At 38.4% G+C, this 15,018-nt stretch overlaps 1 protein-coding gene across 2 annotated transcripts in view; it reads left to right on the forward strand.

The window, feature by feature from the left end:
* Lmbr1 (limb development membrane protein 1) overlaps positions 1-15,018 on the forward strand; it is a 125,008-nt gene that overhangs the window by 81,916 nt on the left and 28,074 nt on the right. For both annotated transcript variants that reach the window (XM_055612725.1, XM_055612726.1), the window contains 2 exons: positions 11,209-11,289; positions 14,651-14,727. In XM_055612725.1, coding sequence (XP_055468700.1) covers positions 11,209-11,289; positions 14,651-14,727 — 158 coding nt within the window. The remainder of the gene's footprint in view (positions 1-11,208; positions 11,290-14,650; positions 14,728-15,018) is intronic.

Consider the following 15,018-nt stretch of genomic DNA (forward strand, 5'->3'; position numbering starts at 1 on the left):
ACCACCACCACCACCACCACCACCACCACCACCACCACCACCACCACGGCAGAGCATTAAGAAGGCAGGCAGGGAAAATGAAATTTAGTGGGAAAACAGAATCTCAGTGACCATGTTTAAGACATTGAGCCACAGTAAAAGGCTGAAGGAAGGTGGAAATGAGGTGGTTTCCCTGCTGTTGTACCTACAAAATCTGAGCAATCAGAACTGTTTACCTCCAGGACCCCTGCAGAAGAGGACCCCATTACAGTAATTGGGTAGAAAATCTTTTATAATTTCTTCCCAGTGTGAAGAGGATACATAGATCATTAACATACTTAAATGTTGAAGTAATGCAGCAGCATTAATTGAAATAATTAGCTTTTTTGTGTGTATAGCCCATGGGTGTACTGGATAACTTTAGAAGTTCTGTAATGAATAGAAATTATTTTTGTTGTTTGAGTTCAAAACCTTCACAGGTTTTTTTTTAAAGGTAATTTATTTTAAAATATTATAGTCTTTGAACTATAATTCAATTATGTTAGGTACTATTTTCATCTCCATGATAAAAATTTGTATATCATTTTTGGAAGGGGGTAGCAATCTCTTCCTTGCTTTATTCTGATTTTTTTTCTTAGTGCTGGAGCTTGAACACTTTGCTTTCCTTGTGCATGCCAGGCGAGCACTCTGCCACTAAGCTGTCTCCAGCCTATGGAATCTAATCTTCTCATTGAAGCTTAGACTGACTCCTTATTCTTAGAGCACAGAAAAGGTAGCAGGTTTTTATAGGATTTAATACTTTTGGACACTGAAAAGTAAAGGGACTGAAAATAAGACGTGTGTGTTTTTGCAGGGTCTTCCGGGATTATGACCTCTCAGCCAGCCTGTGTGTCACCGTCAGTATTTGGTTCTTGTTACTTCAAAGTTGAGTTTCAGGGTTCTGTGATGATATTGAAGCTCATGATGAATCTGTGGTTGTTTTGCCATGGTGCCTTCTCTCAGGCATGATCCTGTGTTATCTGCAAGGCCATGTCCAGTTAGGTTGTTGCTTATCTGATATCATTCATATGGCCAACACAAAAGCTTTCCTTTTGGCTTTCTCCTAGGGAATTTCTTCTAAGTTCTGGCAGTGATCATTTAAAGAACTGTGTGTGGTGGAAGTGAGGTGTTTTCCCAGCTGTTGTGGTCACAGAATCTGAACAATCAGAACCATTCCACATACTAAGAACACTTGATTCATATTTATATAGAATACTGTTGTGTGTGTGTGGTGGGTGTATACACACGCAAACATGCACACATACCTACACACAGTCTCTGAATAAAGAATACCTCTTTGAATAGGGATATAAACACCAATTGTAGAGTACTACAGTAAGCTATGTGTATTCATTACTGTCTCTAAAGTACTTGTATCTGAAAGAGAAAAGGGCCAAACCATTATTTTGATTGTACTTAACATAATATAATATTCCTAAAGCTGGTTGTTTTGATATTTTTGCCCTTGTGTACAGTTGTTGGTATTAATAATGAAAGTATTTTTGCATACCCACAGTTGTATTGGGTATCAGAAGTCTTATAAAACCATGTTCATAGTCATAGTCAGGTGACACTAGAAGCCAAAAGAGGCTGTGATATTAATAACATAGAAATGTAGTGTGTGTGCATGTTCCTGTGCCTGCCTGTCCATCTTCTCTGCAGACAGCCTCAGTGTTCATACACAAACAGATCCACTGGAGAGTTGGACATGAGGCTTCCTTCAGCTTTCAGGTGCCTCATTCATTACGTCTGTGGAGCACGGTGTTTTGTCGCTAGGGACAGTTCCTTTGCTTTGTGAACCAAAAGGAGCCTTGGACTTGAATAATCACTTTTCTGTTACTTGAAATAATTATCAGAACTTGAAAAACCTTTCATTCTTGGAGGTGGGATTGCTGGTCAAATTTAAAGTTGTAAGCACTTAAAAATTAATACTTACTTGGATCAAACTTTCTAATCTACCCCTTTTTGTTTATATGCTAAATTAAAAAATAAATATAAAGAGAATCTGTTTATACTGGAGATGGCTACTTCTGAATAATATTCACAGAATACTAATTTTAGTATTCTAAGTTATTTAAGGTACAGAATTGTTTGTGGAAATAATTTTATTGCATGAAGCTATTTGAATTGTGTACATGCTTACGCTGAAATTTGTATTTAATATTTAATGCACTGTATATGTTAAATTAAATAATATCTGCCTTTGAACAATTGATGCTATCATGTATTGAGACTATCTTATCCTTTGGAAAAAGTATAAGGATAGCTCAGTTATTGAAGAAGAATTGCTGGAGTTTGGGAAATTCTGTTATCTTGGGAGCAAAATATTTTCAGTACCACACTAGTTTTTCAGCTTAAGAATAAAGCTGGGAAGAATGCCTTCAGCTATTAGTTTTCCTGAATCCAAAGACATGGGTGGGACAGGATCAAAAATACTCATTTGATCAAAGTTATTGGCTCTGAAGGTATTCTTACCTGTGTAAGGAAGATGAAAGGTGTTGTTTTTATTGCATGCTAGTAACAGTGTAATTTTGAACTAATTGGTGTTGAACTGCCAATCACCTGGGGGGAATGCAAATAGATACTCTTACAATTTCCTTTGAGGTAGTGAAATCTTATGTCAGGGCTGGAAGAAAAACAGAATAATACCGTTAAATTGACCTTAAATGAGCTGCTTTGTGGTTTTCTTGGAGAATCCCTTTTTATTTTGTAGACTTGTCCTAACAGGTTTTTGTCTACAGTTTGACTTATTGACTAGACAATGCTGAAACTGAACATTTTAGGTTTGTTTTGAAATAAAATAATGATAATATAGTTCCTAGGAAATTTTCATTTTTGGTACAACTTAATTTACATAATAGTCCAGTGTTTGTTTGCCATGTGTCTTAACTACCTTATACTAGCTATTGCTGCCTTTTGGTCTTTTATCATGAAAGATTCTGTCTCCCAAAGATTCTTGCTTTTTTCTTGGATATTAATATATTAGCATGTAATGAAGGAAGGAAATGTCCTGGAAAACTGTCATTTCAGGTGACTTTTCTGAGATCAGTAGTAATGTGTTCTTGATTTTTATGTGATAGGTAGTACTTACCAATCACCTCTTGTGTATCTGGAGTTGGGACACCAAAATTAAAAGCATATTTCAGAAATGTGACTTAAGGGTATTGGAGAAATGGCTCACTGGGTTGCTCTACTAGAGGATCTGGGTTTAATTCCTAGTACCCACACAACAGCTTACAACCACTATAACTCCACTTACAGGGAGTCTGATACCCTCTTCTGGCCTCTGCGGGTACTACATGCATGTGGTACATAGACATACATGCAGGGAAAATGCCCATAGACATAAAATAGAATTTAAAAATATCACTTCAGCTATTTTTCCTTGCGGAAGCATGCACTCAGTGTTCTGGATATTTGTATTGATCCTTGTAGATACACCATACGGTAGGCTGCAAAACGTTGCCCTGGCAGCCATTCTCTTTCAAAGCTCAGAGTATTTATCAAGTGTTCTCCAAGCTTCCAGTTGGTTACTGGAAGTAAAATATCACTCTTAAATATTTTGTACTTTGATTTAATGATGCTTGACATATTTACAGTGTTGTGCTGTCCTCTGCAGGTCTTTTCTTCTTTCCTTTGCAGATGCCCACTAACTTTGAAACCTAGTTGCTTCCTTTTTGTTTTGGTTGCCAGAACCCCCAAACTAAATTTCTAGTCAAACTGTAGTAGTTTTGGGTCACAATGCCTGAGTATCTCTGTGCTATATCTAGGTCTACTCTTGTAAAACCATAAGTTGAATATTAATGAATAAATTAATAAAGTCAGGGCACCCTGGAGATGGCATAGAACTTTTAGCCAACAGGTGACACTGGATCTCTGTTTCTAGTGATGGTGGAAATGAGAGGGGGACAGTGGGAGACTTAGGATCTGTGACTTTCCTAGGGCCTTAGAAAAGAAGGCCTTTGAATTTCCACAGTGAAGTGTGGTCCAATACTCCTTTGCATCTTTGCTTGAGAATGATTACTGTTTGTCTCTACTAGTCAGGTTAGACGCCTTTCTTCTGATTCAGTCTTTTGGCTATTTGCTCTTTAGTCCCCAAGACCAAGAGTTGGTGAACTTCCAGCTATTTGAGGACCATCTGACCTAAGTAGATGTAAAGGAAAACAACAGTGAAGACAGAAAACAGAAGCAGGGGTACTTGTTTAGGGCCAGTGAAGAAGAGGATTTCTTAGCAAGTGAGACTTACTTAATAGTTAATTGGAGAAATAAGAATTTGTACTTAACCTCCAAAAGTAACAAGATGGGCCAAGGAGATGTACTAAACTGAAAACAAAACTGTCTAAAACAAATCTGTTTTTTTTTAAAAGCAAATAAAAATAATGCTTACCCAAAGATGCCCAATCCTAATCCTCAGAACACTTGAATGTGTCAGACATGATTTGCAGATATGATTAGATTAAAGGTCTTCATATAACATAGGCATACAGGATATCTGGCAGGCTCAGTGTAAAGCTGAAGGAGAATGGCCAAAGAACAGAAAAGACAATAGAAGCATAAGTGGGAATGATTTGAGGAAGGGAGGCAGAGGCAGGTGGATCTCTATGAGTTTGAGGCCAGTCTGATCTACAAAGTGAGTCCAGGATAGCCATGGCTACACAGAGGAAACCCTGTCTCAAACAAAAACAAAAACAAACACAAATTCTGATTTCCAGAAATGATGTGAAAAATTGTTTACAAAAGATAGTTCAACAGAGAAGTTGAACAGGTGCCTAAGTAGAGTCTTATTCCTACGGACTAGTGTACATGGTGCTAGAAGGTACTCTGCATGTTACCAGAAAGGTAACCGCCAGCCCAGCTATAAGCTGTATGATTGGCAGCAGTGTAACCTGTCTGCACCATATGCTGCTGCAGTAGTGGCACAAACATTGGGGGAGTAACCAACCACTCTCTGATTGGATTCAAAGCCACTCCAGGAGCTGGAACCTACCTATGCATGACAATGCTGGGGTAGCCAAGAGCCTGAGAGTAGATAGGCCTTGGGCCTAGGGGAAAACCAAATACTATTGTCCTGCCAAAAGAACATAGCAATAAAATATGTGTATATATATATATATATATATATATATATATATATATATATATATATATAAGCACACACACACACACACACACACACACACACACATACACATCCTTCCATCTGTCTGTCTATCTCTCTCTCTCTCTCTCTCTATTTTTGCTGTACCCAATATCTTGCTCAGAAACCCACTATAGAAACCCACAACTAAACAGTGTGCAGAGAGTGAGAGATTTTGGAATACTCAGTTCTAAATGGGACATCTTTATTAAACCCTTCCTGCTTTCTACTTTCATTTTCTCTCTTTAGAACACAAACAGGCAAACAAAAACAATCCAGAATATTTTAAAAGAATAAATACAAGAAACACACATATAAACCAAAACCATAAAACAACAACAACAAAAAAATTGGAAGCAAAAGACCAGGAAACTATGCAGAAGAGGAGATGGAAAGATCGTAAGAGCCAGAGGAGATGGATGACTCCAAGGAAACAGTGCCTTCTAGACACAGCAGGACTGATGCACATACGAACTCACAGAGACTTTACAGCGTGCACAGGGCCTGCACAGGTTCAAGCCAGACGAGGTCCCAGCACCGAGAGGACAGAAGTAGACTTGAGCTTCCATCCCTGACCAAGAAGCTATCTCCAATTGACAAACTACTTGCAAAAAAAAAAAAAAATTGGTTTTCTCCAGTGGAGTCTCATTGGATATCTTACCTATACTTAAGCGTAGGTAGTCCCCATACTCAGCAGTAGATGGCCAACAAACAAAACAACTCAATGGTATTTTTTTGTCTCATATTGCTTTGGGCATTTTTGTCTTACTGTTTTTTTGTTTGTATATTATGGTTTCCAATATTTTGTTTTATGTGTTGGTATGTGTTTCTTGTGTTTATTCTTTAGAAATAATTCTGTTTTTTGTTTGCTTGTTTGTTTTTTAAAGAGAAAGAAAAGGAAAGGAAAGAAAGTGTAGAGTTGGGAGGATGAGGGAGTTGGGGAGGATCTGGGAGGGGCAGAGGAAATTATGATCAGAATATATTGTGTGAAAAATTATTTTTAATAAAATATATTTTATAGAAAGATTTCAGTCTCAAACTTATCAGCTGCAACTTGTTACAAGTCACTAAATGTCATATGCAGTTGTGAAGAGTTACACACACATTCCCTAAGATGTTATGTATTTAGTAGGGCTAAAAACAGTATTCATGTATTCATTTCTCATCTCTTTCATTAAGAACTGAATTTATGGCAGACAGTATTGTAACTTCTATGCTGAAGGGAAAATGTAGCTTTAGTCTTAAAATAATATTTTGGCAAGATGAGGATTTGGAGGAAGGGGGTGAGAAGCAGTGAGGAAATGGTTAGCTGACATGGTTGTAAGAGTTTCATCTTGACACAGAACGCTATACAGAAAAGCAGGCTATAGACTAAGGTTGTTTATACAGTGAAAAATCTGTCTCAGTAGGAGAATTACAAATGGTAAGCACTGCAGTACCCAGTGAATCTGGGGGAAGAATCAACAAAAATCTATGTAGCTGGGAAAAAAAGAAGGAAAAGAAGAAATAAAGGAAAAGTATAGTAAACAGTCCACATAGTTGCCCTCCTTAGAGGGAAAAGCCCCAGGCCTCACACAGTCTAGCACGTGGGAGGCACAGTTTAGTCCCTTGATGTCACTGTTGAGCTGCTGGAAAACCACATGGAAGCTTGCTCTGTCTCCTGACTTCTAATTATGTGAAACTATTTCCTTATTTTTAAGTTACTTTGATTTTTGTGACTTGTGGAAAACATCCTGATAGGTACATGCCATTCCTTGGGATAGAAAAGTGAGGTTCAAAGAAACATAAACCTAAGGTCAGAAAGTTCCAAGGAGAAAACCACAGTAAGAATTTGTAATTTAGTCAATAGGAAAATGTTGGAATTAGCCAGTTTAACAGAATAAAAGGAGCCCATTCCTAAATTATCTATGCTTGATTCATACTTTAGAGTTTCCCAAAGTCACAAAGTGGCACCACCAGATGAGGCAGCATGAACTAAGAAAGGGAGGTCCTATTGAAAACAGTCGTGAAGTGGCTTAATCTCCACATTCATTGCTTCCATCCAAGGTACCAGGCACTTGCCTTTTGTCCATCTTCATAGAAGAGTAAAGATTACTTTCTGAATAAACAGAGGGCCTCTGGCCTGGCAGGATGGGAGTGCTTACAGACAAAATACGTAGGCCCCGTCCTTCACTTGCACAGTTGAACTTTATTTTGACAAGGAGATAAGGAAGATTTTTGTTAGGAACCTGCCCAGCCTTGGCAGAAGACTCTACAGCTCTAGCAACAGAGAATCATTGGAATATTATAAGCAAAATTCTTGTCAAGACGCTCTGGAGGTTTGGGATCAAATCAGCATGTATTTCTAATGGCTTTATTTTTAAAACACAAGTAAACAAATCAAGACTCCGGTGACTGAGGAAAGCCTCCCATGTGAACACAAGCAGATATGTATATGCAGATGTGGGGTACATGGAGGAAGAATGGCTCAAGGTGAACCCCCTCATACCCTCAAATGGACAAGAGGGCCACTTTCATGAGAAAAGCCAAAGCTCCATCACCTGGGACATCCAGTTTGACAGAAAGGGATCATGAAACTTAGAAACAAGAAACTAAGCCAGAATGACGAGAGTAAAGTAAAGCATAAGAAGAAGAAACATTGAAGACCTTTCCAGTAGAACTAGCCTCTAGCTAACACACTTTGCAGACATGGCTAAGAGAGAAGATATGGTGAAAGAAAATGACAGGATCAAGAAACTGCTGTGATACGATGTGTGAATTTTGGTTTTGAAAATCCTCGCCTGTATGTATTCACAGCTAGAACGCTGGCAACAAAGATCCTGCACAGTCTACAGTGGCACTGACAAGCAGACATCCCTGGGAGGACAGAATTGCTGCAGCCTTCTCAAGAGCAGTGCCGCAGCCACAGGCTTAATGCTTACAGTGCTTTTTTTGCACCCTGGTTCTCAACCTTCCCAACGCTGCCGCCCTTTAATACAGTCCCTGCTGTTGGGGTGACCCCCACACCCATAGCATTATTTCCATTGCTACTTCATAACTGATTTTGCTACTGTTATCAATTACAATGTAAATATGTTTTGTGATGGAGTTAGGTTACTCCTGTGAAAGGGTCGTTTGACCCCTACAAAAGGGTCGCAGCCCACAGGTTGAGAACCACTGTATTAGAAGGTGAATCTTAGCTGCAAGAAGCTGGAAGCTTGTCCTTGAAGGACATCCTGTCTGTGGTTCCCCCTCCTTCCTGGCTACCATGAAGTGTGAAGAGTCAGGAAACACCTCGTGATGAGATGACCTTAGGAAGACGCAGGCATTGAGGCAAGTCCACGTAAATGTTTGACTCTGAGCTTTGTGCACACTTCATTCTGATAAGGGTAAGACTTAAAATTCACTGAAAAGTAACAGTGTGGAAAAGCTGATGCACTGTGTTATTCTGAATGCAGGTACTGCATTTTACTGAATGTAATTAGGATAAATTGGTGGCAGAAGACAGAATGAATAAGGGAGGGCTACTTAGGATATCATCTTGTTCCAGGCTGTGCTTGCCATTTCTCTGATAAAGCCCAAGCTTTGCAATTTTCCTTTTTTTCTCCCCTTTCCTAACTCAAACAGGAAGTACTCCCAAGCTTTTATTCTGGAGTCGTGATGTAAAGGTCCAGGTGATTGGGTTGACTTCTTCCTGCTGTTCTGGGTTCATCAAGGCTCCAGGGATAGACCTGACTGCTGAAGGGGTTTCTAACATTATTACCTTTTTTACTTTACTTGTCATTCTGGCCTTTTTTTTTTTTTTAATTTCTAAGTTTCAATGAAGAAAAGACAGACATCACAGAAAGAAGTTGGATTTGGCTGGACTGGCCTCTCTGATGGGGAAACCAATGTAAACCAAAACCCCTGTATGTTTATTACATTAAGTTGAGTAGGGAGGTGAAAGTTATTGTATATAGTTGAACAAGGAGGCAGGTTTAGTTAATCTGAGTAGGAGCTGTCTCTGCAGGGGAGCAGTCTTCAGGTTGTAAATAATCTTGGGAGAGAAAGCTATGGTGGACAGTTTCTGCACTCACAATAAACTTTTGCACTTGGACCAGGAAGAATGGCCTTGCCATTTGTTTTCCCATGGGTCTGAAGCTTTGCCGTCCTTGACATGGCTGTGCCTATATGAGCAACACACAGTCACTCAAGACTTCATTCATTCAGGGCCTTCTCTGTTCCCCAAACTTCTGTGACAGAATTATTTATTTTTGAGAATTTCATACATGAGCATTTCATCTACTGGCCTTTTATATCTCCAATTCCTCCATCCTCCCAAACTCATGATCTTTTAAATTATTATTGTTACATGTAAACAGACATATTCACAAATGTATATATAACCTACTGGGTGTACGTTGTTTCCTTGTATATACATGCATCCAGGGCTAACCTTTACTGGAAGGTTTCCTGTTGGCCTATCCTGTGAATTGCTTTGCTTTTTAAACTAGGGAGTCAAGTTCATTTGTTTATCACCAATGAATTCTTTTTTTTTTAATTTATAATATTTTATTCTTATTTTTATTAATTACAGATTATTCCCTTTGTATCTCAATGAATTCTTAACTGATAGAGATTAAACTTCAAATAAGATTTAGCTAGGTAATGATTACAGTGAAACACACACATATTCGTAGCAAATAAAAAAAAAAGGAAGTAAAACTTAAAACTTCTCAAAACATACTTTAAATTGTAGAACATTTAAGAATATGGTTATAATGAAATGATAAAATATATGTTGTATAAGAAAAAAAATAACAATCTTGGAGATATAATAAGGGAGACCCTCAGCAGCTAAATACACATTCACAATGAAAATAATCCCTTAATAATGGAGGAAGCCTAATCTGGGACATTTCTATCTGGGGATTTCAATTTATTTGTTTCAGATTTTAAGTATATCAAGCAGAAAGAATAGGAAGATACTATACACAGACCATTGGAGAAACAAGCAGAAAGTAGAAATAGAGGAAAGCCACACGAGAAACATGAGGTGTGTTGCATGCAGGAAAATGTGCGTGCGTTTAAGTAGCCCATTACTTTGGCAAAAACTCAATATTTGGCCACATCCAGTGCTAATGATATATAAATGGGAATTTTCAAGAGCTATTGATAGCACTTAAAACCATTACAATAATTTGAATTATTATAGTACATAAAAACATTTGGGCAATGGAAACTTTACAAAGCTCTTAAATCTGTAATGGGCCACCATTCTGAGGTTTGGAAGTCTGTCTCACAGAAATAATAGAAGCAAATGAACTGCCTGCGTTAATGTTTGCTAGAATATTGACAAGTGCAGTGCCGCTGAGGGAAGTTGAGGTACATCCAGATTGTGGCATGCACACTCGTTGTTAGGAAATAGCTATTGACAGGCAACAGCAAACAGTCAACTGATATGTCGGGTTTGACATTTGTATAAGGATTTGCATGAGTGAGAAAACTCATGAAAGAAAGAGTTAAATATGAAAGTGAAGAAAGCTGTGGAAGCAGCAGTCACTCTGGTGATACTTGTCGTCTAAGGGAGGCACACTGGAGATTAGAATATCTTCACTGATTGTACTGGCTCTGGTAAGCACATGAAAAAAGATTAATATGTAGAGAAGGAAGGACATTTTCCTAAGAAATGTCTTCGGTCATCAAGAGCTTGGGTCCTCTAAACCAGTGATTCTCAACTTCCCTAATCCTGTGACCCTTTAATACAGTTCCTCATGTGACCTTCAACCAGAAAATTATTTTCATTCCTACTTCGTAACTAATTTCGCTAGTTATGAATCATAATGTAAATATCTGATACATGAGATATCTGATATGCAACCCATATGAAAAAGCCATTTAAACCCTGAGAGGGTTTGTGACCCACAGGTTGAGAATCACTGTTCTAATAGTGTGCTGTTACATGACTCCAAGCAGCATTCGTTCTTCCCAGCCATCAGTGAGTTCAGAATGATTTGTATTTTAACCTGTGGTCGGCCTGTTCTCTAGCATTAAGGCTTTCACTGCTACACTTAAAAATACTTTTGCTTTGATAGGGCTGTCGTCATCAGTGGAATACAACATAATGGAACTGGAGAAAGAGCTTGAGAAAGTAAAGACCCTTAAGACAAAATTAGGTATTGTACTTTTTTTTCTTGGTTTATTTGTTGGTCTTGGTTAATTATTAAGACTGTAAAATAGTCTTAAAATATTTGAAAATTTATGAAAACTTAGTTTATGTTAAAAACTTCTGTGTTTAGAGTCAGTGACTAGTCTTTCTTTTGGGAGAGGGTAAGTATATATTTTCTGAAATTTTAAAGAAAATATCAATTCTTTTAATATGTATGAATGTTTTGTCTGCATGTCTTTCTATGTATCTTCTAGAACTGGAGTCAACTATGGTTGTGAACCGTCTTGTGTGTTGGGGGGATAGGGAATGAACCTGGGTCCTTTGGAAGAGCAAAAAAATGCTCTAAGCCACTGAGCCATCTCTCCAGTCCCTGGTGTTACTTTTAAAATATACTAATATTCAAAGATTTGGGGCTTTTGTGGAGTTGATTTTTCCTGTATGTGAGTGCACACATGCCTCTCAGTTTGTGTGCAAGTCAGAGACCAACCTGCGGGAGTACGTTCTTTCCTTCCACCATATGGCCTTTGTCAGGTGGTAGCAGATGCCCTTAGTCACTGTGTCATCTTGTTAGTCCCACTTGCATTGTTTCTGCCTTGAATTACTCTCCTGATTTCTCTTTATGACAATGGACTACAACTGAAATGAACCCCTTTTTCCCCAGGTTACTTTGGTCATGATGTTGTATACCATAGCAATTAGAAGCCCTAAGTAAGACAAGAGCACTTCTAATATCTTTGCCTGTGAATTCTGACATCTTTGTTAGCTCTTAAAAAAAAAAAAAAAAAAAAAAAAAAAAAAAGATTCTGCCTGCATGTACACCTACTCACCATAAGAGGGCATCAGATCTCATTATAGATGTTTATGAGCCACCATGTGGTTGCTGGGAATTGAACTCAGGACCTTTGGAAGAACAGCCAATGCTCTTAACTTCTGAGCCATCTCTCCAGCCGTCTTTGTTAGCTTTTGATAAGTTTCCAATGACTATTTTTTAAAATAGTATTGTTTCTGTGTGTGCTTCTTCATATGCTTGGCAGTTTTTGATGGGAAAATAGGCATTTTGGGATTCTGGAGTTTTTTTGCATCCCTGGGAGGAAGAAACTTTGGTTTGGAATGTCAATAACTGATTCAGTTCCCTAGCTTTGAAATCTCGTTGGCTGGACCAGAGCAGTGTTGCTACAGGGCACCTGCCCTGCTGAGTGGCATCTCTCCTTGTGGCCCACGCAGTGGTCAGTCACTATCCCGTCATGTTTGTCTTGAGCCATGACTGTTCCATATCTGAGTTGAATTCCTGAGTTAAGTATCTTTGCAGACTTTTAGTGTTCTTTCTTTGCCCTGAAGTCTTGTCTCTGAAGACTTACTAGTTAGTCTTCTCAGACTCACATTTCATGTTTTCATGGTAGAACGAGCTGAACTTTTCTTGGTTCCTTCTCCCAGCAGCATGATCTGAAAACTTCCAGGGTGCTGAGCTGGGTCATTTAGGTTCTTGTTGTTCTCTGTTTGCCAAGGCCATTGTACTTCCCAGGATCAGAAGTCCAGGGTCCTAAACATTGTGTGTATGTTTATGTGTATGTGTGTTTGCATGTGCACACACATGTGCATGCCTGCCTACTTGCCTGCCTTTTCTTCTTTGTTCTCTTTCTTTTGTGGCTCTGGCCTGATGATGTCATCATTTGGAAAACTGTTGGTCATTATCTTCTAAGATGTTTTTATGTGTCCCATTTTTTTTTTTTTTATTTCTTCGGATTCTGGTTAAACACACACTAGATTCCCCCATTCTTTTATCATTCTTTTCTGTGCACTTGCACCTCATGCTGTCTTCTAGTCTGTTCCTCACTTTAGTGTCTCCCAGCTGAGCAAGAACTGTTGTTTATACTTTTTATTGAAGTTTTTATTTTCGTTACAGTATTTTTTAGCTCTATGATTTTTATTTGGTTATTTTCATTGGTTCAGATTTATTTTTGAGTTCTGTTATTTCGTCACTTATTGAACTGACTATCAATTAAGCAGTATGTGGACCAAGTGAGGTTCTGTTTCTGTTGTCTCTCTCTCTCTCTTTTTTCTTTGCCTCCTGGCAATGTCTGACTGACTTCTGGATATTTATTACACAAAATTGTAGAAATTGTAGGATATTTACATCTTTTGAGTAGGCTGTTAGAGTGGCTATATGCTGTCTGACTGTCTATATTCTTAGGGTATTGCTTTTTATTGGTCCTGAGGGAAGCATGGGTGTTTTGATTCTGCCTCCTAGTGAACTGTAGGTTGGGCCTGGCAGCTTTGATCTAGGCCTCTCAGGCACACCTCTCCATTCCTTCCCGTAGCTTTTCTATTACTGAGGCCTTGAGGGGGAAGGAATCAACATAGCAGGCTTACTTCTTTGTTTCTTTTTTTCTGGGATTTTGCCCTCTCAAGTTTCTAGCTGCTTTGGTAGCTCCGGCCTCCTTGTTTTGGTCTCTTTGGCTTTGTTGGTTTCCTGAGAGTTTTGCCTTAGTAGTGCTGCTTTTGCCTCTTTTGGAAAAATAAAGGAAAAAAAAAATCCTGTGTTTGTGTGTGTATGTATGTATGCACACCTACTTGACTGTATGTGTGCCACATGTGTGCAGGTCCTCATAGAACCTGAGGAACAGGTGCTCTTAACTGCTGAGCCACTCCAGGCCCTTGCTATTGTCTCTTTCACTTGATTTCTTAGACTCATGGGCCCATGCCAACTCCATATTGAAAAATCCCTTGCTGGGAGAGGATGCCCACAGGAAGGACTCACCTCCATCACCTCACAGTGTTACCCTCTTGCTTTCCATAACTTGTTCTCTAATACATTTAAAAACTGTTTTGAAGTTTAATTCTTCCCCAGTGTTCATAGCTCAGGGAACGTATGATATAAAGTAGTTTGTTTCATCTAGAAGGGGAAGTTTGCTTACACACACACACACACACACACACACACACACACACACTTAGGAAAACAAAGTATTCAGCCCTTGTCCTGAGATTAGAGGGAATTATTATTATTCACACACTTTTATCCACTCAAGTATCTGCCTGTATCAGTATATTCATGTGTATCAAGTACACATTGTCACCCAAAAGTGATCTATTTATTAACAATAGATTTCCTTGAAAGCAAAATTGTCTTTACCAAACTGAAATTTAAGCCTCATAGGATTGAGCTTTTAATTTAGTAAGCTGATTTTACATGGATTTTTTATAGTTTGTAGAAGATAATTATAATCAGTTTATCTAAAATTATGTTTTCTAGAAATAAAAAAAATAATGTATACTGTTTGCATTATAATGAGATGTGATGAAAATATGAACCTGGAGGGAATTTTTGGGAATTGCTGAAAATTTTATTTTGTTTTTCTTTCTAATAGAGAGGCGAAAAAAGGCTTCAGCATGGGAGAGAAATTTGGTGTATCCTGCTGTTATGGTTCTACTTCTTATTGAAACAGTAAGAAGTTATTTGCTGGCTTGAATAAAGTTTATTGTCTTTAGTGTTCTCTTTTGCCCAGCCATTCTCAGTAAATTGGGTTTCTATTAACAGAATCACAGTGTGTCTGTGTCTCAATTTGTAAAAATTCAGCAGAGCAAAAATGGAAATGAATGGCAATTAGATCAGTCCTCAAGGTTGTACTTTCTCGTGCAGCACCAACTACACTACAGGTTTCACTTGAGGAGAATTAAGAAAACAAAGCATGGTTGCTGCTCAAAAAGCTGCAGGGGTCGGATTCCTTTCTAAGAT

Source organism: Psammomys obesus, unplaced genomic scaffold (assembly GCF_907164565.1).
Source record: "Psammomys obesus unplaced genomic scaffold, mPsaObe1.curated_primary_1811, whole genome shotgun sequence".
Lineage (NCBI taxonomy): Eukaryota > Metazoa > Chordata > Mammalia > Rodentia > Muridae > Psammomys > Psammomys obesus.